At 38.1% G+C, this 23,578-nt stretch overlaps 2 protein-coding genes across 2 annotated transcripts; both read right to left on the bottom strand.

Moving 5' to 3' along the window:
• Positions 1–4,038: 4,038 nt before the first annotated feature.
• Positions 4,039–6,141, bottom strand: LOC105037627 (uncharacterized). The gene is made up of 3 exons (XM_073245905.1): positions 5,502–6,141; positions 5,139–5,419; positions 4,039–4,743 (listed from the first exon to the last, which is right to left on the bottom strand). The coding sequence occupies exons 1-3, from the start codon at positions 6,139–6,141 to the stop codon at positions 4,039–4,041; spliced, it is 1,626 nt and encodes a 541-aa protein (XP_073102006.1).
• A 286-nt stretch (positions 6,142–6,427) lies between these two features.
• LOC140852545 (phytosulfokine receptor 1-like) lies at positions 6,428–8,604 on the bottom strand. The gene has a single exon (XM_073245906.1). The coding sequence runs from the start codon at positions 8,516–8,518 to the stop codon at positions 6,671–6,673; it is 1,848 nt and encodes a 615-aa protein (XP_073102007.1). The 5' UTR covers positions 8,519–8,604; the 3' UTR covers positions 6,428–6,670.
• Between the last annotated feature and the right edge of the window lie 14,974 nt (positions 8,605–23,578).

A 23,578-nucleotide genomic window follows, 5' to 3' on the forward strand; every position in this document is an offset into this window, starting at 1 on the left:
GTCCGATCGATGCAGGATGGACTTGAGAGGCTAATCGATTAGAAATACTATGGTGTGTATCTGAAAGTAAGATCAGAGCTTTCAAGCTAAGATGATGAGGGCATAGATCAACATTTTGAAACTTATATACCTAGTTTTGGCATCGTGAAGAATTTTGCTAATGTAGTAGATTGGTCTTTGAGTCTTTCCTTCTTCACGTACAAGCACCAAACTTATTGCTGTTGGAGAGACCGCTAGGTAGAGGTACAGTTCTTCATCCAATTCTGGTTTGACGAGGAGTGGCGATGAGCTGAGATAAATTTTTAATTTTTCGAACACCTACTGGCACTCTTCTATCCACTTGAAGTCTGCTGGCCATTTTAGGGTCTTGAAGAAGGGGAGGCAGCATTCCAGCGATTTGGAGACAAATTGGTTAAGACTTAAGAGTGGCTACCTTGCCAATCAAGTGTTGGACATTTTTCACAGACTTTGGAGGATTCACTTCTTGTATGGCTTTGATCTTTTCGGATTAGCCTTAATGCCTTTATATGAGACCATGAAGCCAAGAAACTTCTTGGAGGTGATTTTGAAGACATATTTCATCAATATTGCTATTGGAGAGATCGGTAGATAGAGGTACAGTTCTTCATCCAATTCTGATTTGGCGAGGAGTGGTGGTGAGCCATGATAATTTTTTAATTATTCAAATACCTACTGGCATTCTTCTATCCACTTGAAGTCTGCTGGCCATTTTAGGGTATTGAAGAAGCGGAGGTAGCGCTCTACTAATCGATTTGGAGACAAATTGGTTAAGACTTAAGAGCGGCTATCGTACTGGTCAGATGCTGGATATATTTCGCAGACTTCAGAGGATTCATTTCTTGTATAGTTTTGATCTTTTTTGGATTGGCCTTAATGCCTCTATACGAGACTATGAAACCAAGGAACTTCTTAGAGGTGACTCTGAAGATGAATTTCATTGGATTCAACTTCATTTAGTACTTTTGGAAGGTGTTGAAAATTTCTTTAAGATTGGTGACATGATCCCACCTTAAAGGAGCAAGAACAGAGCCTCCTCACCTCTAGCCACTGAACACTGCTGCAAGAAAGCGCCACCAAGGCAAAGTGTTGGAACGGTGAAATCGGATGACTTCTTTTCTGTAGAAATTGTATCACCAAATACGCACTAATCGGTACAGTACGTGAAATTTATAAGGGAGAGAAATGACCGTCGCTTTCGCTTGGGTAGAACGCAAGTTGACATTACATGTCAAGTTCCTGCTGTCTTTGTAAATTCTTTTATTCTTTGATATTGGAATAGTTGGGCGGAGCCACCCAAGTTTCCTTGTAAATTCCATGCCACGACTTGGCAAGTTGTCCACCTTCCAGTTAATTGCGGACCCTCGAACTTATCGCATCATTTGTCGGGATATCTCCACCCATGACAGTGCCCTTGGATTCACAAAACCAGGATCCTTCATCTGGAGAACACTTTTGAATAACATATTGGATTCAACAATCATTGAAAGGTGATGTTACCATTTTTCTTTCTCACGAGCTAGAGGAATGATGGACCGCCGATAGTAGATAGAGAGTGGGTGTAAGAGTCGCAATCAACTGTGTTGTATTAATATGGACCCATTTGTACAATGGGATTGTGCAAAAATAAAATAAGAGTTGGCTTCATTGATATTACATGCTTCATTGAAGAAATCAAATTAAATACTCAAAGATGATAATTGAACCTATACTTTTCAATAATCAAAGAGATAAGATTGGGCTAAAAACCCTGCCTTTCTCAAATAAAGATTTCCACAAGCATCGCATGGATTTGTTAATAAGCATTATAAGCTCAAATAGTCAAAAAGGAACCTTCCAGGAAAGCCTCCTCAAATTTGTATCATCTCACTGGTGACATCATCGAGCTAATTTGAATCCTCAAAATAATCATTAAGCTGATTTGCATCCAAAAAGAGGGTAAAAAAAAACTAGTATTTTTTTTAAAATAAAAAGTAAAGATTCATTCCGAGATTTCATTCTATTATAATTATTTTAAAAATAAAAAGAAAAGCATGTCCTATTAATAGTTCTTTCCCTGCTTATTTTCCTTTTACTCCAATGGAATCTTGAATGATCTCTTATCAAGAAAGCCCAACATGTACAAAGAGTCTTTAACAAATTTCATTTTATTTTATTTTTTTTGCTAAACTACTAATTCTAAATGAGGAGATTTCTTATGGAGGGGGGAAAGCAATGTAAAGGTGGTCATTGTCTGGTATCTGTGAGCATGTCTGCATACCTAAAACATTTGGAGGTCTTGGAGTCAAATGTTTGAAGGTGTTTTTTCTGGTAAGAATGTTTGAAGGTTTTTAATCACTGCCTTTTGCTGAAGAGATGTTCAAGATATTTCAATGAGCAACATAGCACATGGAGATCTTTAATTCATAGTTTGCACAATACTTTCAAGACGTTCTCAACAGCCTCCAAATGAAACACTCGCTCTACTTGGAAAAATGTTACAAAGGTATACTTCCTCTATGATTCATGTTTTAGGTTTAAGCTTGGAGGGCTTCTGGCACAATATTTGGGTTGTGAATAAGCCTCTTAAGAATAAAATAGTCCATCAGTAATAGTACCTCGGATGTAATGAAGAATTCTCTTCGCTACTTTCCAGTGCATTAATTTGGACTCCTCCATGAATCTGCTGATTAAGCCGACTGCATATAGAATATCCGGTCTAGTACATATCATGTACCTCAGACATCCTATCAAGCTTTTATAGAGAGTAGGGTCCACAATCTCTCCTTCATCTTCTTCTGACAGCTTTGCTCCACAATCAATAAGGGTGTTTATAGGGTTACAATCTTTCGTCTTGAATTTCTTCAAGATTTCTTTGGCATAACCTTCTTGGGATAAGAAAATTCTTTTTTGATATTGTTTGACCTCCAATCCCAGAAAATATGTCATTAACCCCATGTCTGTCATCTCAAACTCCTTCATCATGGCATGCTTGAACTCCTCAAACATTTATGGATTATTACCTGTAAAAATAAGATCATCCACATACAAACACACAAGTAGAATGTTAGAATTTTTCTCCTTTACATACACAGCATGCTCATAGGGACATTGCTTGAAGCCATTTGCTTTGAAGTAGCCATCAATTCTTGAGTTCCATGCTCTTGGAGCTTGTTTTAAACCATAAAGTGCCTTCCTTAGCTTTAAAACCTTCTCTTCATGTTCCTTCTTCATGTACCTTTTGGGTTGTTCAACATATAATTCTTCTTTTAGAAAGCCATTTAGAAATGTCGACTTCACATCTAATTGATAGATGTTCCAATTATTCTGTATAGCCAAAGAAATCACTAGACGAATTATCTCCATGCGTGCTATGGGAGCAAATACCTCCTCGTAGTCAATTCCGGCTTGCTGCTTGTAACCTTTAGCTACTAATCGAATCTTATATTTCTCCACCTTTTCTTTTGCATTCTTCTTGACCTTATATACCCATTTCACTTCGATGGGTTCATGACCTTCTGGAAGAGTAATAAGCTTCCATGTGTTATTCTTCTGGATTGCCTTCATCTCTTCATTCATGGCCATCCTCCAGTTTTAATTCTTCACTGCTTCTTCAAAAGAAATTACATCCTCATTAGCATATAAACAAATCAGATTAAGGAGACTCGTCACCTCATAGAGATCTTGAATGCTTCTTGTCTTTCTGGATTCTTCATTTGAAGATGGAGATCTCATGCTAGGTGATGAAGGTGGTGTGGGATCTTCAACTTGAGCCTTTACTTGTTCTTCTTCTTCTTGCACCTCTATCATGTTGGTGCTCTAATTCCAGATTCCTCCTTCATTGAACTTCACATCACGGCTTATGAGGATCTTCTTCGTCTTTGGATCATAAAGTTTGTATGCCTTGGATCTCTGATTATATCCTATAAAGATGCAAGGATAACTCTTGTTATCAAGCTTGCTTCTCTTTTGATCTGGGATGTGTGCATAGGCAATACAACCAAACACTCTCAGATGAGATACATCTGGCCTATATCCATTTCATGCTTCTTGAGGGGTCCTTCCTTCAAGATTTTTTGTTGGGCAGCGGTTGAGAATGTATACCGCACAATTCACAGCTTCCGTCCAAAACTCTTTTGGCATTTCTTTCATCTTCAGCATGCTTCTCACCATGTCAAGAATGGTCTGATTCTTCCTTTCTGCTATGCCGTTTTGCTGGGGTGAGTATGGTGCAGTCAAAGTCCTCCAAATACCTTGAGAAATGCAGAACTCCTCGAATGCATTCGAGGTGAACTTTCCTCTTCGATCTGATCTCAAAGCTTTGATTTTGCATCTGGTTTGGTTCTCCACAAGAGCTTTGAACCTTTTGAATGTCTCCAGGGCATCACATTTCTCCTTCAAATGGTACACCCAAATTTTTCTGCTAAAATCATCAATAAATGTTAGAAAATAATGACGACCTCCAAATGAGGCCGGTGTGATGGGACCATAAATATCCGTATGGATAAGTTGCAAAGGCCTTCGGGCTTGATGAAATGACTCCTTTGGAAAGCTAGCTCTTGAGTGTTTTCCAGTAATACATCCTTCACATATTCCTTTAGGGGTATCCTCAATGAGAGGTAATCCCTTCACCGTCGCCTTCGAAGATAAGACTTTCAAGGAACCAAAGTTCACATGCCCGAACCTCAAGTGCCATAGCCATGTATCATCCTTCATGCATGCACTCAAGCACTTTGTCACAACATACTTGATGTTCAATATAAACATTCATTTCTGGGTCATAGGCACTTTTGCAATCAGCTGATCATGTTTTCTTAAGTAAAGATATCTACCTTCCATAACAACATCAAATTCTTTTTCTAATAATTGATCAAGACTTAAGATATTTATTTTCATATTAGGCACATAGTAAATATTAGAAATGAACTGTTGAGAACCATCCTTGAGTTGAATTAGGATTTTACCTATCCCCTTCACTTGAACTTTTGAGGTATCACCGAAAGAAATATTGCCTTCCACTGTCTCATCTAACTCTTTGAACATGTGTTTGTACCCGCACATATGATTGCTTGCGCCGGTATCTAAGTACCAAATATTTTCATTGGAAGCTTCTTCTTCCTTCTCTGCTAATAGCAAGATACCATCTTCTCCTTCCTCTTTCTTTGCATAGTTGACCTTCTCATGCACTTGGTTATTCTCATTATGGTAACGTTCTGAGGAGTAATGACCATATTTAGCAGAAGTATAACATTTAATTTTACTTTTGTCATATCTTCATCCTCCTCTTGAGAAACCTCGTTGCCTTCTTTCGCTAGAGGGACCTTGTATGCTTGCTTCATTAGGTAAGACTCCTGTGCCTCCTCTTCCTCTGTCATGTCCAAAGAAACCTCATTCTCGTCCACGGCCTCGTCCATGATCGTATCTGCAGGTATAACTATGACCGCGATTTATTTGACTGCTTTCGCTAGTTGGGCCATCCTTCTTCTTATTGATGGTGAGCTTGCACTTCAAGGTTTGCTCCAAGGGTTCTTCTTTTCGCATCAAGATCCTCTGCTCATGGACTTGTAGAGAAACCATGAGTTCATCAACTATCATAGTGTCCACATATTTGGACTCTTCAATTGTAGCCACAACATAGTCAAACTTCTGATCCAAGGATCTTAGGATCTTCTCCACCACACGCTTGTCCTCCACATTCTTACCATTTCTTTTCATTTGGTTTATATTAGAGAGAACTTTAGTGAAGTAATCCGAGATGGATTCTCCTTCCTTCATCTTTAAAGTCCGAAACTCGCCTCTCAACATTTGGAGGTGCACCTTCTTCACTTTCTCAACGCCCTTATGAGCATTCTCGAAGATCTCACAAGGTTGCTTCGAGTTGGTGGCACAAGCAACCTTCTTGAATCTGACTTCATCTAGCCCTTGATAGATGAAATAAAGGGCCTTCTTGTCTTTTTTTCTTAGATCGACAAGCACCGTTCTTTGTGCCACCATTTGTGCGCGGTCATCTTGGGATTCTTCATATCCCTTTTCAACAACCTCCCAAATATCTTGGGAGCCTAGCAATGCCTTCATCTGGATGTTCCAATTCTCATAATTGGTGGTGATGAGTCGTGGAATGGAGAATTGTATGCTGTTGGACATATTTTCAACCTCTGAGCTCTGATACCATTTTAATAGAATATGTAATGGTGGTGGAATATACAACAATAGTATGAGAAACTGTATAAAATAATGGAGCAGTACAACTTTTTTTTATAAACCCTCTCTTTTTTTTTTCTATTCTTTGATACTTCACCACTCTATACATTCTACAACAACCACCTATTTATAGGTATAAGAAATAACTTTTGACTCTCCTAATAAATTTATCATTTAGACTTCCCATGTGACTCTTGGATTTTCCATATGACTCTTGGTTTTTGCCACTTCAATTAAGTTTACAAAATAACATTTCGATTTCTTCAATACATTTAATATTTGCTTTTTCCAACATTATCACGCTAAGTTACAAACGAAGCAAACTATATTACATGAACGAAAAATGACATGGGTACTTCCTATGAAACAAAGCTATATATCATGCGAGAAGCCATAGATCAACGGTAGGTGGTCTTACAAGAAGCGTCGCCATGAACAAATTTCCGAGTATCTATGCTCAAAATTCTCATCATTAATCATCCTTGTTGTAGTAACCCCAGCATTTCCCAAAGAGGATGACTGTGGGGAGAAAGCCAGCTATGAAGCCTATTGCAAGCGGCAGTTTTTTGATAACAAGCCCAGTTCCCTCCCTGTCATTTTGCTCCAGCTCCGGAGGCATTATAGTGGAGTTGCAGAAGAAGAAAAATACACCACAAAAACCAGGATTTCCTTCGAAGCTCGAACGCGGGAAGGTTGAGAACTGACCTTCCGTAGGAATTTGGCCATGCAAGCGGTTGTGAGCAACACTGAATGAAGACAAAAAGTTGAGCTTGACAAGGGAGGAAGGTATGGTCCCGGATAAATCATTGAAAGACAAATCCAATTTCTCTAAGTTGAGCATGCCCGATAATTCATCAGGAATAGACCCTGACAGGTTGTTCCTGCTTAAATCTAGCACTTGAAGAAGCCTTAAGTTCCCAATCTCCTTCCTCATTGTTCCATTCATCATATTATAGCTCAAATCCAATGTCGGAGGGAGGTTTGTATATTTTTTATATTGCAGCTGACCAGTGCCAGTTTGATTTCGCCAAACGAAAAGTGGAAAGCCTGACGAAGACCCAGCATGCCAAAAGGATTCAGAGCTGAGGCTCTTTAGCTTGGTTATGCTCATTGGAATCTCCCCAGAGAGTGAATTGTTGGACAAGTCCAGGTAAAAGAGAAAATCCAGACACCCCAACCCCACTGGAATGCCTCCAGTCAAGTGGTTCCAAGACAAATCCAGCAAACTCAACTCCTTACTATTCACTATCCATGTGGGTACAGTACCAGTCAGAGCACAAAATGCTACGACAAGAACTCGCAGGTTTTGGAATCCTTGAATTCCACTAATAGGTAACTCTTCTCCATAAAAATTCATTGTAAGAACAAGGACTGTCAAGTTGCGGCACTCTTGTAGAGTTTCCAATCCTGATGGGATATTAGAGATACTATTATTTGACAGTGATAGGTCGGAGAGAGCTTGAAGGTCCCGAAACCTTCTGGGAATTTGTCCATAAAGATGATTCCTCGCAAGGTTTAGAACCTTCAAAGCTCTACATAAGGATAAACTCTCTGGAATGATGCCGTGAAACTGATTCCACCCAAGATCCAGTTGAACTAGATGAACTAATTTTGTGAAGTCAAGGTTGATAGCACCATCGAGAGAATTGTTCCTCAAGTTAAGCAACCTAAGCATCGAGCAAGACGAGAGCGAATTGGGTAACTGACCTACCAAAGAATTAGATTCCGCAGAGAAACTCTCAAGCTTCTGAAGGTGGTTAAATGTATTTGGAATGGATCCAGTGAATCCATTAAAGGAGACATCCAGATAGGATAAACTCGCAAGGTTTCTAATTCCCTGTCCCAGCTCGCCAGTAAAGTTGTTGCTTGCCAAATCAAGCACTTCCAACCGCCGCAAATGAAACAACTCTTGAGGGAGTGGGCCTCGGAAGGAGTTGTGGGAGAGGTTGAGGAAGCTCAGCCGATCCAATTCTCCTATGGAGTTCGAAAGGATCCCCTTCAGACTTCTTCTCGCGAGATCCAGGCCTACAACCCTCAAGCTTAGATCAGTAGAATTTGCTGCAGCTGATGGGGAGGAAACTGAGAACAAAGCACAACGGACCCCGACCCAACTGCAACAGTTAACAGAAGGATCATCATGCATCCTCCACCCATCAATCCCCGAATCAAGACCATTTGAGAAACGCAACAGTGCTCTCAGATCATTCAAGGTGCAGCTGAGGTTTTGGTAATTGGCTGCATGAATTGGGTAACAAAAGGAAAAAAGGAAGAATATAGAGTAGAAAGGACATCTAAGAAGCACCTTCAAGAGATTCTTCATGGCTTCTGTATTGAACCTGGCGTTGCTCTTTCGTTTTTCTGATTTGGGATCCACTTGAAGGATAAATTGTGTATATGCGATGGAAAAGAAAGGGAAGAGTTGGTGGGGTCAACGCCGTGGCGCTCATGTTGTTCTTTTGGTTCAGAGCTGTATTTTTTTTCGCGTGAAAGAAGATGATAAATATTTACCAAAAAAAAAAAACATAGAAGATGATAAATTTGCATCATTATCATCTGCTCGCTTAGACTCGGTGCTAACGGATGAATGACGGAGTTTGGAGCGCCTTACGATCTGTGCGGTGGGTGATCCAACGGTGGATTTGCACGATGAAATGTGGATTCTGTCTTCGCGCTAAAGGTACGTTCCTTTCTGTTTTTCCACAGCCAGGTCATGTGGATTGCGTAACTTTCGCGCGGAAAGTCTTATGGTTAGTTTCCGTGGATGGAAGGAAAGAACGAGGCAAAAAGCCTATTCATATCGTGCGCCGCCAGAGCTGGAAAGATAACCCAAAAAACCCCACTCCAAATTGTGTGCTGCTAGACCAACTAACATATGCATGCCGGTTTCGTCGATCAACACACATTGTATCTGGTAGTTTGACATGGTTAAACTCTCGAACGGTGCAACATGGGGAGGGAGGGGGTAGAACATTTAATTCTCCTGGAGAGAAGACAAGTCAAACACCACTACTACATAATAAAATATTAAAGTTTGAGGAAATATAATAAAGATTAAATATTGCATTTTAGCCAATAAGTAGATGTCAAATCAAACACTCATAAATCAGTTAGAAGGAAGAAATCTGGTTCATCATGTGCAGTGGAAAAAGGTGAAACACAATACGTAGATACCAAATATTAATTGTTCTATGCACTTTTCTAGATATGATATCCACAAATTATTTTCATGATGTGTATCTTTATGGTATTTTAGAGTTTTGATTAGGTAGCATCATCATTTTGCTCACAATTCGAGATCACGAGATAAGTTCATACACGTAAAGTTTTGATCTTCGATATCATACTAGGGGCAGGGCCTAATGGCTAAGACTGAAAATAGTTTGGATATCATCAGATAGTATCCATATGCAATTTGTAACATGTTTTGACAAATGATTTATTTGATTGGATCAAAATAAATTTTAGCCAGAGGGAACCAAGATAAGATTGAAAATAGGTCGGATATTATTTGATATTATCAATTTTGTCTATCTTATTCAAATCAGATTTAGATAAAAATAATTTATTTGATCTGGATTCTGATAAAATGATAATATATTTTCTGGATATTAGATATGAATTTGTATTTTGATTTTTTTCTTAAAATTGAACTTTTCCGCTAGTTCCAAGCCACTCAGTCACCATGATGGCATTCAACTCTATAATATAATTTGGCTTCATTATACTCATTAAAGGGTTGTTCATGTTATGAAATATATCAAATTTTTTTTCTTTTTGTTAAGAAAACTCATCACGTATGCTAGTAAATTTGGTAAGGTAAACCCATCATTTGACATACTCATTCAACATATTGTGATATTTCATATTTCAATAATTAATTCTTTTCATAAGAAATTCAATTCTTCTTTCTTTGATAGAAAAATGAAAATTAAGTAACTTCATTTTTATTCTTTATGATATTTTCAAAACCTTTTATTGAAAATATTTGAAACTATAAATAACTTCAGCATATTCCTATATTTTTATATAATTTACTCTTACAACTTCCTTAAAGTATAGATAATTCATGATCCATTTTATTTATGCTGAAATTTAAGTTTAATGATTGTATTTTGTAGTACATATTTTATTTAAATAATTTATGACTTATAATATACTTTTAGTATAATATCAGGTCGAATCAGTGACTTAGACTCTTTGCTAACACACATTAAATCATTGCCAAGTTATTATAAATGTGCTATCTTGATAGTAGATTTCATCCCCATCCTTTATAATTATATTGTTTATATATTAGCTTTCATTATTGAGTTTCATTTAAGATTTGATTTGAATCCAAGAACTATCTAACTTATATCTGTAATCAGTTAGAGAAACTATAGAATTAACTAATATCCGACTTATATCCTAATCCATTCAAAGTAAATATGGATATGCTTTATGTTATATCTATATTCATACTCATTTAGAATATACATGGATAACCATATTGTATTTGGTATTTGTTTGATATTTGTATCTCTATTCACGATTGCAAAAAATGGATATGAAAATGGATGTACTAGTATCCATTCCCCCTTTAGGCTTGGCCACAATCCCTCTCAAGGTTCTCTAAAACATATGCCAAACCCATCCAATTCTCGATCACACGGCATGGTTGCACTATGCTATGGTGATATTAACAAGCTCTCAACTTGATTCTATGAATTAGGATGAATCATCTTATGGTATTTTACATAGCTAAACTCTTTTAGGCAGATCCCATGAAGCAAAGGCCCTTATCAATTTTTTTAAAACTCAAAACTCAAATTCATTTGGATTTGTACTGATCCATGTGCATTGCTAGCTCGAATGAGTTAACTCATGAACAGGGGTGGAACTAGGAAATCTCTCGAGGGAGATAGAAAATTCATTTTCAAAAGTTTTCTAGTAAAAATAAGAAATATAAGAATATATATGTTACCATGATGATCAAGAAGATACATTATTAAAAAATTAAAATTTCACTTATATTATAAGAAATGACTAAAAAATTCTCAAGATTTGCTTTAGATTAATAATGAATTGTTCAATTAGCAAATCATAGTCATATATACTACCATAAATGGTTGATGCTTGACTAAATGGATATTTCATCATTTAATAAAATCATGATGTGCTTATAATGAAACAAGTAGCTCCAACAACAATCCCTTAATTGTAGCAAATATTCTCATCGACACCGACATTTGACCAAGGCCAAAATTTTTGGAATTGAAAATTAGGAAAAAAAATATCTTAGAGATATACATATTTTAATAATGATTTATTCAATTAGCAAATCATAGTTATATATACCAGTATAAATGTGGTTTATGCTAAACTAAATAGATATTTTATCATTTAATAAAATAATTAGATACTTATAGAGAAACAGGTAGCTCCAACAATAATCCCTTAATTGTAGCAAATATTCTCATCGATACCCACATTTGATAAAGGCCAAAAGTTTAGGAATTGAAAATGAGGAAAAAAAAATATCATAGAGATATATGTATTTGGATGTAAAATATGGAGAAGATCTAAAATTTGAAATGTGAGAAAGCAGATGGATAAGAAGCTATGTATTCTAATCTAATGGTTGAAGGGCAGATTGTCTGCCCATGTCAAGGAAGCCAATCACAAACAATACACCAATTATTGTTAGTTTAATTGCTAGTGAAATCTCCCTTAAGAGTTTGTCCTCAGATACCAAAGCAATCAAATTTTTCTACATGAAAAAGAAATAAACAAACTCCATTTTCTCCTGGCCACCCCATAAATTTTTTTAAATAACAAATATTTGGACAAGAAGGATATCTTATCTCTTTTAGACCTGCTAATAGCCAAGTGAGAGAGAAAAAGAGGACAAAGAGAGAGAAGAAGAAATATAGTCATCGGTGGCTCCTTTCTTTTCATGTAGAGTTTTGCAATGACCACCATTTGCTAAATATTTTTGGATTTATCAATGCCTCCGCTGGTGTGGTGGTCTGTGGCTCCTCAAAATGGAGTTTCTTTGTACCTCAACCCCAAAGAAAAAGGGCTCATTTGGTTTGTAGGTAGAAAATTTTCTCAGTAAAATATTTTTTATGAAAGCTAATTTCTAAGAATATGATGCCTAGAACTTTGGCATGTTTGGTTGACTATTGAAAAGTAGCATATACCAAAATACCTTATATTGGTTGAGCATTTACTTTCTTAAAAAGACTATATAAAATACCTATTATATCCTTAATAAAAAAATCTTAACCTATTCTATTCATGGCTTTAACGGCACTTTTGAAAAAAAAAATCCAATTTCCTTCCCATAGGAAAGCACATCAATTTTTGACTTTCTCATGAAATGTGAAAAATTTATTTCCATGAAAAGGCCACTTTCCAATCTCTCTCCCTTGAAACTTCAATCCAAATGAAGGATTCCTTCATTTTTTCATTGACCATACTTTCCCCTTTCCTATTCCCATCAACCAAACAAGTCCAAAATAGCAACCAATATAACATGTTTGAGGAACAGAGCAATAGAGTGATGTTAGACTATCTTCACCTCATTATATAATATCATCACTAGTGATTTCAAATACATGAATAGAAGGATAAAAGAAAAATATCTAATATAATAAGTTATCATATCTTTTAGAGACTATATTTAAATTTGCCATCTCTTCATGATTTAGAGTAGCTAGATCTATATCCTCCAATACTTGTGAGCGAAGGTGTTGGCAAGGTAAACTGTGCCTATGGATGAAAACAAGTGTTTGGCTTATTTTTTTCTATTGGTATTGACACATTACAAGGCCCTAGAATAGATACATTAGTACGTAAGCACCTGACACTATATAATCCTGGAGGAGTGTATGCAGCTCAGAGAAAGATGCCTCCAACACTATCTATATGCTCAACCACAAAAGATGCCCACCAGTCAACCTTGTTATTGCCCTCTCTTTAAGTGTACTCAACAAAGCAATAAGTGCACCAAGCAATATGTGCCTAAGTATCAGTAGTAAGGGAAGGTGAACCTTGGTGTGCTCAAACCTAAAGCTCGGTCAAGAAACCACAGTCCTGGAGTTGCTTTCAATGATTACCCTATCAGCATGGAGGATAAAAATCATATACACCTGACCTTCCCAAGCAGCCCTTAGCTCTGCATGTGGCATGGAAGTATCAAAGAGTGAGACTCTCCCAGCAACCACAAAGGCTGATCTTACATCACAAATGATAAAACTGGCTCAACCATGTTGCCCTATACATTTCATACTACCATTGAAGTTGATCTTGATAAAGTTGGAGCTAGGAGTTTCTAAGAGAAGTGAAACAACTGAGTTGCAATACCTACTATGATGGAACCCTAGGTTTTCCTACCTATCAAAGACCCCTTCTAGTTCAAAGACCTTAAAATTCACTAGCATCTAACATAGCTCTGAGCAAAGTCACATAGGGGCTCTCAACCATATATTATTGAAGATTTTCCTTTCCCTAACTGTCCAAATATAATAAATAGTATAATACATGGCAACCATCAACCCTTGAGCCATATCCCCTTCTTGCATTCCCCCTAATAAGTTGATGGTCTCACAATTCAAGCATGGGCAGTAGTAGCAAGGCATTTGGATGCCTAGCTCCAAATAAAGAATGCCCTCAGATGATCCAAAAGATCATGATCAATCATCTCCACAATGTCACTACACTAATCATAAAAAGAGAAATCGCAATATCATGGTAACGTAACATACTCCTATAGGGTAGGTGGTTCCATGTCACCTTCCACATGAAGAAAGCCACTCTTGGATGAATTCGCAACCTTTACACCCATCCCAAGTCCCTTGATCTAGTCAGAGGCCCTCTATTCAAAGTGTACAGCTTGCCGATTTTCATTTAGCATGGAGGACAAGCAGCAAAATCTGTAGATTGGATATAGCAGAAATAATTTATGGGCATCGAGAGAGATTGGGACACCGAAGTTGGGGAAAAGGGGACGGTGAGTGGTTTAGTGAATGGGGGACAAAAGGCCAGGATGGATCTGATCATGCTTCCCTGCCATCTTTATCAATCATGATGTGAATCTAAAGATGTAGGATGATTGGAACATGCAAGAAAAATTGAAAGTTGGAACAGATGAATGATTGAATGTTTTTGGTTCTTTACTTGATAAATATATGCTTTCAAATTGGTTTTTATGTATTGGATAGTGGGGAAGAATCTAAGGCTAAAATCTACTCCATGCTATCTTGACCACCAGAAACCTATAGTATTTTGCTTCTTCACTTATAACTATTTGTTTTCAAATTGAATTTCTTAGATTCTAACCTAAATGAGGAGGGATGTGTGTGTCTCTCTTTATATGCAATTGGATTTGGCTATAGTCAAGTGGATCTCCATTGAAATTTGCTCAGATTTATATTGGATAATGAGGATCCCAGATCGATGACCTGAGCCATTAGATATGATTTGTTACCTTTAAAATTACATATCAAAAATCATATAATTTAGAGACCTTTAGCCTATGCATTTGATAATTACAATATATTAGAATATCAAAATTGATCTAATATCTTTGAAGTTTATATATCTTGAGAATATTTTGTAGGAAGACAATACCTTTGGTTAGCCTTGAAATCATTTGGAAAGCAATTGAGCCAAGCAAAATCAAGTTTGGAGATATATCAAATAAGAAAAGCCAATTTGAGGAAGCCGAGTTGACTTATGGTCTCAAGAAGTCAACTCTCGTACATTTTGGAAGTGGCACGTAGCTTTGGTATGCCTGCGAGTTGACTCATGGGTGGCACGAGTTGACTCTCTTAAAGAAAATAGATATTAGTTTTCTAGCACATCTGCTCAAGTCGACTCGTGGACTTGGTGAGCCAACTCATGAACTAGCATAAGTCGATTCTTAACTGATGAGATGACTCTCTCAGAAAAAATAGAAAGATAATTTTTGAGGACCTGAGGCCGAGTCGAGTCGCGCTTTTCATGAATCGACTTGTGGACTTTCACAAGTCGACTCAAGAGCTTATGAGTCGACTCCTAAGCTTTTGACAGTTCAAACGGCTAGTTCTGTAGGAGATCCAGTTTCATCCAGATTTTTTTCTTATGGCTATATTTCCTCTCCAACGGTCAAAATTAACTAGAATTGAGTTCCAAATATATATAACTTGATGGAAATTGAATGAAGACATAAGAGAAACTAAGTGAATACTAAAGAGAACATTTTTCAAAAAATAGAGCCCATCTTTCATCTTCCACTACATTCAAGAGTGTTTAACCATCTTCCATTCAATTTTTCTTGATTCTTCTGAGGGCATTCAAGGAGAAGAGAGAGAGAGTATTAAGTACAAGCATTCAATCCTTCTCCAAGCAAGCTTCATCGACAACTATCATCTCATTTAAAGAGCTTTTTTTTAGTTGTAAACTTTCTTTTTCTAAATTTTTCTGTAACAAGTTTCAGAGGGTCTGAAACTTGAGGAAAGTTTTAATCCAAACTTTTGAATTGGATTGGAAGCTTTGGGCTAAGACTTATAAAGATTTTGATGGGTTGATCTAGATTAAAATTAATTAGATTGTTTATGAGTCTGATAAAATAAACTTGCTGTATTCTTGTAAATATTTTTCAAGTAGGAGCTTGGAGAATGGATGTAGATGCTTAAAGTGTAGGAACCAGATCTAGGGTTTCAGGGTTAGATCTTGAAAAAGATGGTTAGATCTTGAAACTTTTTCAAGATCATACAGCGGAAGACTAAAATAAATCAAAATTTATTTTCTAAGATCAGAAAATCCCTAGATCTAAGATCCTATTACATGATTATTACATGGCATTAAATCAAAAAATTAAAATATATTTAAATATAGTATGAACTACATGTTGATCATATCAACATGTTTCTATACTAGCTACATCTAATGTATGTATTAAACAATAGATCAGATCTGTTACCTTGCAAGTTAGACGTTCTAACCTTGCTGATCTGGGCTTGAGGATGATGTTGCAAGCCGCACACGCATCCGACCTCTAGGAGTCATCCACACGAGCCCACGAATCTCGATCAGAAGTCCTGCTTCAGGAAATCAGCAAAGTATGCTAGTACTGCGCTGATCCTTCTTTGATGGTTGATCAGGTGCCTCCTTCTTCTTGATTTGGACTCTTCCAAAGATGGAAAGTAGAAAGAGAAGTTTCAGATCTGAGACGCTCTCAGGAAACTCAAGATGGAAGGAGGAAAGATATGAAAATAAAAACCCTAGAAGAAGACCCTCTTCTTCTTCACATTTTTCTCTCTAAATGCCCTAACTTGCGTCTTTTATATCTCCACGACCCAAAGGTATTTCTCTCTGATTTTTGGATGGCAGAAAGGTCTCTCAAATATCTATCTCCTCTTAAAATTTCATGAAGAAACTCGTCTTATATAGAGAGATATGATAGAGTCCTTGTCTAGGTCAAACACCTAGTCAAGGCTTATCCAAACATGGCAAGTTAAGGGACACCCAACTCTTGAGCACCTCCTCCATATTTTCGTGGATGGATCAACAGAAAAGGATGCACAATGTAAACCCTAAAAGCCACGAAAATTCCAAAATAAATTTGGATAAATTCGGTGCAAAATTGAAAGAGTTTTGGATTTCTAAAACTCTATCTCATAGAATTCAAAATCCAAACTTATTCCTTTTAGATTTGATCAAAACCACCATCCATGTAAGAAAGAAGAGAGGAGACCTTTTGTGAACGTGGGAGAGATCTGAGAGAGGGATTTTGTCGCACAAAATAAGTGAAGATTGGCATTGAATAAGAGAGAGGGCATGGAGAAGGCTTATGTGGCGCAAGGTGGAATCCTAGTCCTACTAGGATTCTGTCTCATGACTTGTTTTAATTTGGTTTCCCAAACCAAATCAAATCAAAATTAGATCAACCCAATTAAAATAGGTCTTAATCTAATTAATAACCTAATTTAATCAGATTAAATTAGATTTAAATCTGATTTAATTTTCTAATCAAATTAGAAATTAGATTGACCCAAGTCCTAGTTGAACTAGGACTAGTTTTTTCTTGCACTTGGCTTATCCAATAAACCAATTGGACTTGATCCAATCAAGCCCAAATCAAATCTAATTAAATCATATTTAATTAAACTTAATCTCAGCCCATTGGCTTAATCAAATTAAGCCAATTAGCAAACAAATTGCTAATCGATCCTCCTGCAACACTTGCACTCGGTTAAATATCAATCGTATTGATCATCTAACCCTAGAACGATTCTTAATCGTTGATCAACCATCTGATCGGATCATGAACTCTAATGTGTGTGACCTCATAGGTCCGAACCTAAGCCGGTAGCATAGGAACAAATTCCTATACCAATCAAAGTGACCATCTAGCAATAATACCCGACGATCGGATAGGTCGAATGTGTAGAACAACATCCTTAGAACCCATGCGGATATAGTTTTCATATAATTCATCTCCTTGACCAAAATGATCATAAGACACCCCAGAGCTCAACTGTCAACTCTGATCAGGTTGTCCACATTGTATTTCAAAATATCAAATCCATCTGATGGATTACCCTGGCCAAGGTTTTGCTAAATTGAAATACAGCGACTCATTCTTCTCCAACTCTTGGAGTGGTCAATCCCATCTCGATCACACTCTGACTTCGCAAGTACTTGACTGTGCCCAGAAGCCTTCCGTCCCTGAATTAGAAATTCAGTTAGTCCAGTACCAAAGCACAGTGAGTTGCTTGCAAGTCACTGAGGTGATCTCAAGTCTAAGGGACACTTATACCTATATCCCATCAGAGACATTCTCGACAGCAGAATGCTCTAGAGTTGGTCACGTTCAATGACGATGTACCCTTACATCTCACCTGTATGCCATATCAGTGTCTCCACACTCTTTGGTTAAGAGGACAACCAACCCATATGACCTACAGCGACCTATGCTCGATAGAAGCTGTCATCCTTATTAACAGCTTATCATTTGGTCGTGAACAGTTTTAAGGACTAATCGATAAATCCTCTCTTTATCAAATCTAAATAGTCCTAAGGACTTCATCATAACAACGGAGTTCATTAGAAGATGAAAGCTTATGATGAAAATGCCAAATATATTTTATTTATTAACAAATCAATTACAATACTTGGTTGCTCAACCGTCAATAGCTTGACGATTGGCTTTTTGGGACACATTTTCCAACAACTCCCACTTGTCCTAAAGCCACTCGGCACAGTATCTAATACCCATCTTCGACTTGTGGTTGTCGAACTCCTTTATTGCCAGGGCTTTAGTGAAGGGGTCGGCTAGGTTCTCCTTTCCATCGATCTTCTGAAGGTCGACGTCACCTCGATCCACGATCTTCCGGACCAGGTGGAAGCGGCGCAAGATGTGCTTCGTCCGCTGATGTGCTTTGGATTCCTTCGCCTGAGCTATGGCACCAGTGCTGTCGCAGTAGAGCAGGATCGGACCATCGAGGGAGGGTGCTACTCCGAGTTCGTTGATGAATTTCCTCAGCCACACAGCTTCCTTCGCGGCATCTGATGCTGCGATATACTCCGCTTCACAAACAGAGTCTGCCATAGTATGCTGCTTGAAACTCTTCCAGCAGATGGCTCCACCATTCAGAGTAAAGATATAACCCGACACACTCCTGCTGTCATCATGGTCAGATTGGAAGCTAGAGTCTGTGAACCCCACAAGTTTCAGATCTGACTCGCCATAAATCAACCATTGGTCCTTAGTATTTCTCAAATATTTAAGGATGGCTTTAACCACTTTCCAGTGGTTTTCTCCAGGATCAGATTGGTATCTACTCACTACTCCTAGTGAGTATGCCACATCTGGTCTTGTACATGTCATGGTGTACATGATAGATCCCACGGCTGAAGCATATGGGACTCTACTCATACGCTCTCTCTCTTCAGGAGTTGTCGGACAATCCTTCTTAGAGAGAGAAATTCCTTGGCCTATCGGTAGATAGCCCTTATTGGAATTCTCCATGCTGAACCTCTTCAGCACAGTATCTATGTATATGGACTGGGATAACCCAAGCATCCTTTTAGATCTATCCCTATAGATCTTCATCCCTAGGATGTAGGATGCTTCACCCAAGTCCTTCATGGAGAACTGTGATGACAACCAAACTTTTATTCCCTGTAGTGCGGGGATGTCATTCCCGATTAAGAGAATGTCATCCACGTACAAGATAAGGAATACCACAACTGGACCATTTGCCCATTTATAGATGCAGGGCTCTTCTCCATTCTTAATGAAGCCATACGTTTTGATCACCTTATCAAAACGCATGTTCCAACTCCGAGAAGCTTGCTTCAATCCATAAATGGATCTCTGAAGCTTGCACACCTTGGACTCATCTGTGGATGTAAACCCCTTAGGTTGTATCATATACACCTCTTCGGTCAGCTCTCCATTCAGAAAAGCTGTCTTTACATCCATCTGCCAGATCTCATAATCTAGATGGGCAGCTATTGCAAGCATTATCCGAATAGATTTGAGCATTGCCACAGGAGAAAATGTCTCGTCATAGTCAATACCATAACGTTGACGATACCCCTTGGCAACCAGACGGGCTTTATAGGTCTCCACCTTTCCATCTGCGCCCCTCTTCCTTTTGAAGACCCATTTACACCCAATGGGTTTAACCCCTTTAGGTGGGTAAACCAATGTCCATACATCGTTGACCTTCATGGACTCCATTTCGGATTTCATAACTTCAAGCCATTTCTCAGAATCAGGTCTCTGCATAGCATCCATATAGGTGATCGGATCCTCATTATTCTCATCAAGTTCGATGGGATCACCGTCCCGGATCAAGAAACCATAGTATCTGTCCGGCTGACGCGGTACTCTATCGGATCGCCTTAATGGTACAGGTATATTGGGCTCTGGATCTGATCTAATCATATCCGACTCAGGTTCAACTATTGGTGTCGGTCCTTCTACCTGTTGAAATTCATCAAGTTCAACCTTAGAGGCAACGGTTCCTTCACCAAGGAACTCCTTTTCTAAAAAGATTGCCTTAAGGCTGACGAACACCTTTTGTTCATCAGCATGGTAGAAAAAATATCCTTTTGTCTCTTTGGGATACCCTATGAATGAGCATTTGTCAGACCTAGGTCCAAGTTTGTCTGTGACTAATTGTTTGACATAGGCCATGCACCCCCAGACACTAAGGTATGAAAGTGCTGGCTTACGTCCCGTCCATATCTCATATGGAGTCTTAATTACAGACTTACTTGGAACCCTATTTAATAGATAACAGGCCGATTCGAGTGCATATCCCCAGAAGGATATCGGCAAGCTAGCAAAAACCCATCATGGATCGGACCATGTCTAACAAAGTCCGATTCCTCCTTTCAAACACACCATTATGCTATGGTGTTCCTGGAGGAGTCCATTGGGAGAGAATCCCATTCTCTCCTAGATATGTGAGAAACTCACTAGAAAGGTATTCTCCTCCTCGATCAGATCAAAGAGTTTTAATACTCTTCCCAGTTTATTTTTCTACTTCACTTCGGAATTGTTTGAACATTTCAAATGAATCCGACTTATGTTTCATCAGATAGACATATCCATATCGGGATAGGTCATCCGTGAAAGTTATGAAGTAGAAATATCCACCTCTAGCACTGGTGCTCATGGGTCCGCATACATCAGTATGTACTAGGCCCAAGAGCTCAGTAGCTCTCTCACCTTTTCCAGTAAAAGGTGACTTGGTCATTTTACCAAGAAGACAGGACTCACAGGTTGGAAGTGATTCACAATCACTGACTTCGAAGATTTCCTCTTGAGTCAACCTGTTTATTCTGTTCTTGTTTATATGACCTAGCCTACAGTTCCATAAGTAGATATCTGACACACTATCTAATCTAGGGTGCTTGCCAGTAGAATAGACTCTTATCGGGCTTGATCTTTTTGGTCTGGCTCTGCACTGATGTCCTAGCCTGAACTTGCACCTTCTTTACTTTCTTCTTCTTGCTCTTCTTCCCTTTCTCAAAAGGTCGAGAACCAGAAGACGAACCTCCCACTAAATTCACCGACTCCTTGAGGAGTTGGTGATCCTTCTCAAAGTTCTGAAGCAACCCCAGTAACCCGTGGTAGTTTACTTCAGACTTTGTCATTCTACAATGAGTGAGGAATGGGAGATAAGACTTGGGCAGCGAGTTCAGTATTGCAACTTTTCCAAGCTGCTCATGCAAGGGAAAGCCGAGCTTGCTCAATCGTTCCATCAACTCGATCATGTACAATACATGATCAGTGACTGAGACACCATCCCGCATTTTGACGTTGAAGATGGCACAACTAGTCTTGTGTCTCTCTACGTCATCGGGTGTGCCAAAGGCATCCTCCAACACTTGAAGCATGTCCTTTGGCTGAGCCATCTCGAATCTGCGACTGAACTCGTCGCTCATAGCAGCCAGCATGATACAGCGCACCATGGTCCGGTCACTGAGCCACTTCTGGTAAGTGTCTCTGACTGTTCCATGTGCATTGGCAGTTGGCTCCTCAGGTGCAGGATCCATTATCACATATAGGATCCGTTCATGCTCCAGGACTATCTTCAACTTTCGGTACCAGCTACCGAAGTTGGGTCCCACCAATTTATCATTGTCCAACAATGATCGGAGCGATAGGGAAGTGGCCATATTTGCACAAAGGAGAACCATAACCTAATTAGTAATTGATTCATTAAACCTAAAGGTTTGGACTTTAATCAAAAGGTTTCTCCCACTATTTTATTCGAATTGGTAGCCTCTACCTCCAACTCGAGAAATTACCCTAATTCCTTAGCGGGTACTAGAATCCACTTAGACTGCACACAAGCCCAACTTTGGTTGGTCAACCCATGTACATCTAAGGGTAGGTTCATAACCAATTGTTTCTCTAAACAATTTTTAGTAATTTTAATTTTGCCCCAGAAACCTAATCAGTAGGCTTTGGCCTCCACTGTAAGGATCCAGTTAGGTCCAACCATTAACATGATCATATACATGGTGTATCTAACCAACGAATGATTAAGCCCAACTTTGGTTGGCTCACCTAACCACCATTAGAGAGACACTTTCAAGTCGTCATATGATAAGTGATAATTCCATTAGTCAACAAGCACCAGGCCTTTGGGTCTGCAATGATTATTGAGTTAATGGACTCATTATCAAACACCTTAATGGGAGGCTATGACTCAGTTATCTCCATAACTTTATCATTTTAAGGACCTAATAATTTTAGAGGATTTAAATAATATAGAGGATGAAGTCAGATGAATCAGCTTATCATGATCCTCCCACTGGCTTCACCAAGTCAGCTTAAGGGAGACCAGGGCTGGTCTAGGAGCACCTAAATCAGTCACACTGATTTACCTAGCTGACATGGGTCAGCTCGAATAGTCAAGTGATCCGATCAGAACATAATTTCACCAAGAGGCCAGGTAAGTTCGATCAGTGGGAGGGTCTGCCAAAGCTTGCCTTAGACACCATCAGAAATGGCCAGGTAAGCAGGCTCCCAATTAAAAACCACTGGTCTGGTTTACCTTAGACACCAACTGGTTTAATTAGTTTCGATTAGATCAACCTAACAGTTCGTGCTAGACCGCTTAGCCAAAAATCAAATCTATTTGGTTCTCGTTAAAGATATGGACTTGACCAACTACAACTATTGTAATTGATCTAGAGAATCCTTGACCTAATCAAAGACAACAATTGATTAGATTTAGTCAATTCTCTAATTAAGTCCATCTTTAAGCTAACCATAGGTCTAACCCAATTAATGGACCTAATTCCCACTAACCCATTAACCCAATGTGTTGTGATTTGTGTCTTAGGTTCTTCAATTCACAATCCTAGAACCTAATCAAACAACTTCTTAATTCTTAATTAAGTTTTGGGCTGAGGGTTGGGTTCGGCTTTTCAAAAAATAATTTTTATATTTGTAAAATAATTTTACAATATGATTCTACCAACCATATTGCATGTTTTGATTCATAATCAAGATGTAAGTGAAATAAACATGAAACTACTTTAGATCTAATCTAAACAGGTTCATGTAATTGAAACAATTTCAACTTTAAACAATTTCTTTGCACAAAAATTATTAACAAAGAGATTTTATTTTAGATTTAAATATATTTTAAATCTAATAAATCATAAATTTAATCTAGATCATATCTAATAAATTTATGATTAAAGATAGATCTACACAAACTAGGACAACCTTTGCACTGTAAGGGGTAAACCATACAGCAGGACAACCTTGCAGTTTGTGATTGATCTAAAATTTTAATTTCAGATTTAATAATCAGATTATAAATTAGATCTAATCTAAAAAATAATCTAAGCATGTATAAATAATCATGTAATAAAGAAC

Source organism: Elaeis guineensis, chromosome 11, assembly GCF_000442705.2.
Source record: "Elaeis guineensis isolate ETL-2024a chromosome 11, EG11, whole genome shotgun sequence".
Lineage (NCBI taxonomy): Eukaryota > Viridiplantae > Streptophyta > Magnoliopsida > Arecales > Arecaceae > Elaeis > Elaeis guineensis.

Coding starts and splice junctions, on each gene's coding strand:
- LOC105037627 (XM_073245905.1), bottom strand. CDS start 6,141: ATGTCCAACAGCATACAATTCTCCATTCCACGACTCATCACCACCAAT. Junction 5,420..5,501: donor CTTGGAGCAAACCTTGAAGT/GCAAGCTCACCA, acceptor TTATACCTGCAG/ATACGATCATGGACGAGGCC. Junction 4,744..5,138: donor GAAAGAGGAAGGAGAAGATG/GTATCTTGCTAT, acceptor TTGAACATCAAG/TATGTTGTGACAAAGTGCTT.
- LOC140852545 (XM_073245906.1), bottom strand. CDS start 8,518: ATGAAGAATCTCTTGAAGGTGCTTCTTAGATGTCCTTTCTACTCTATA.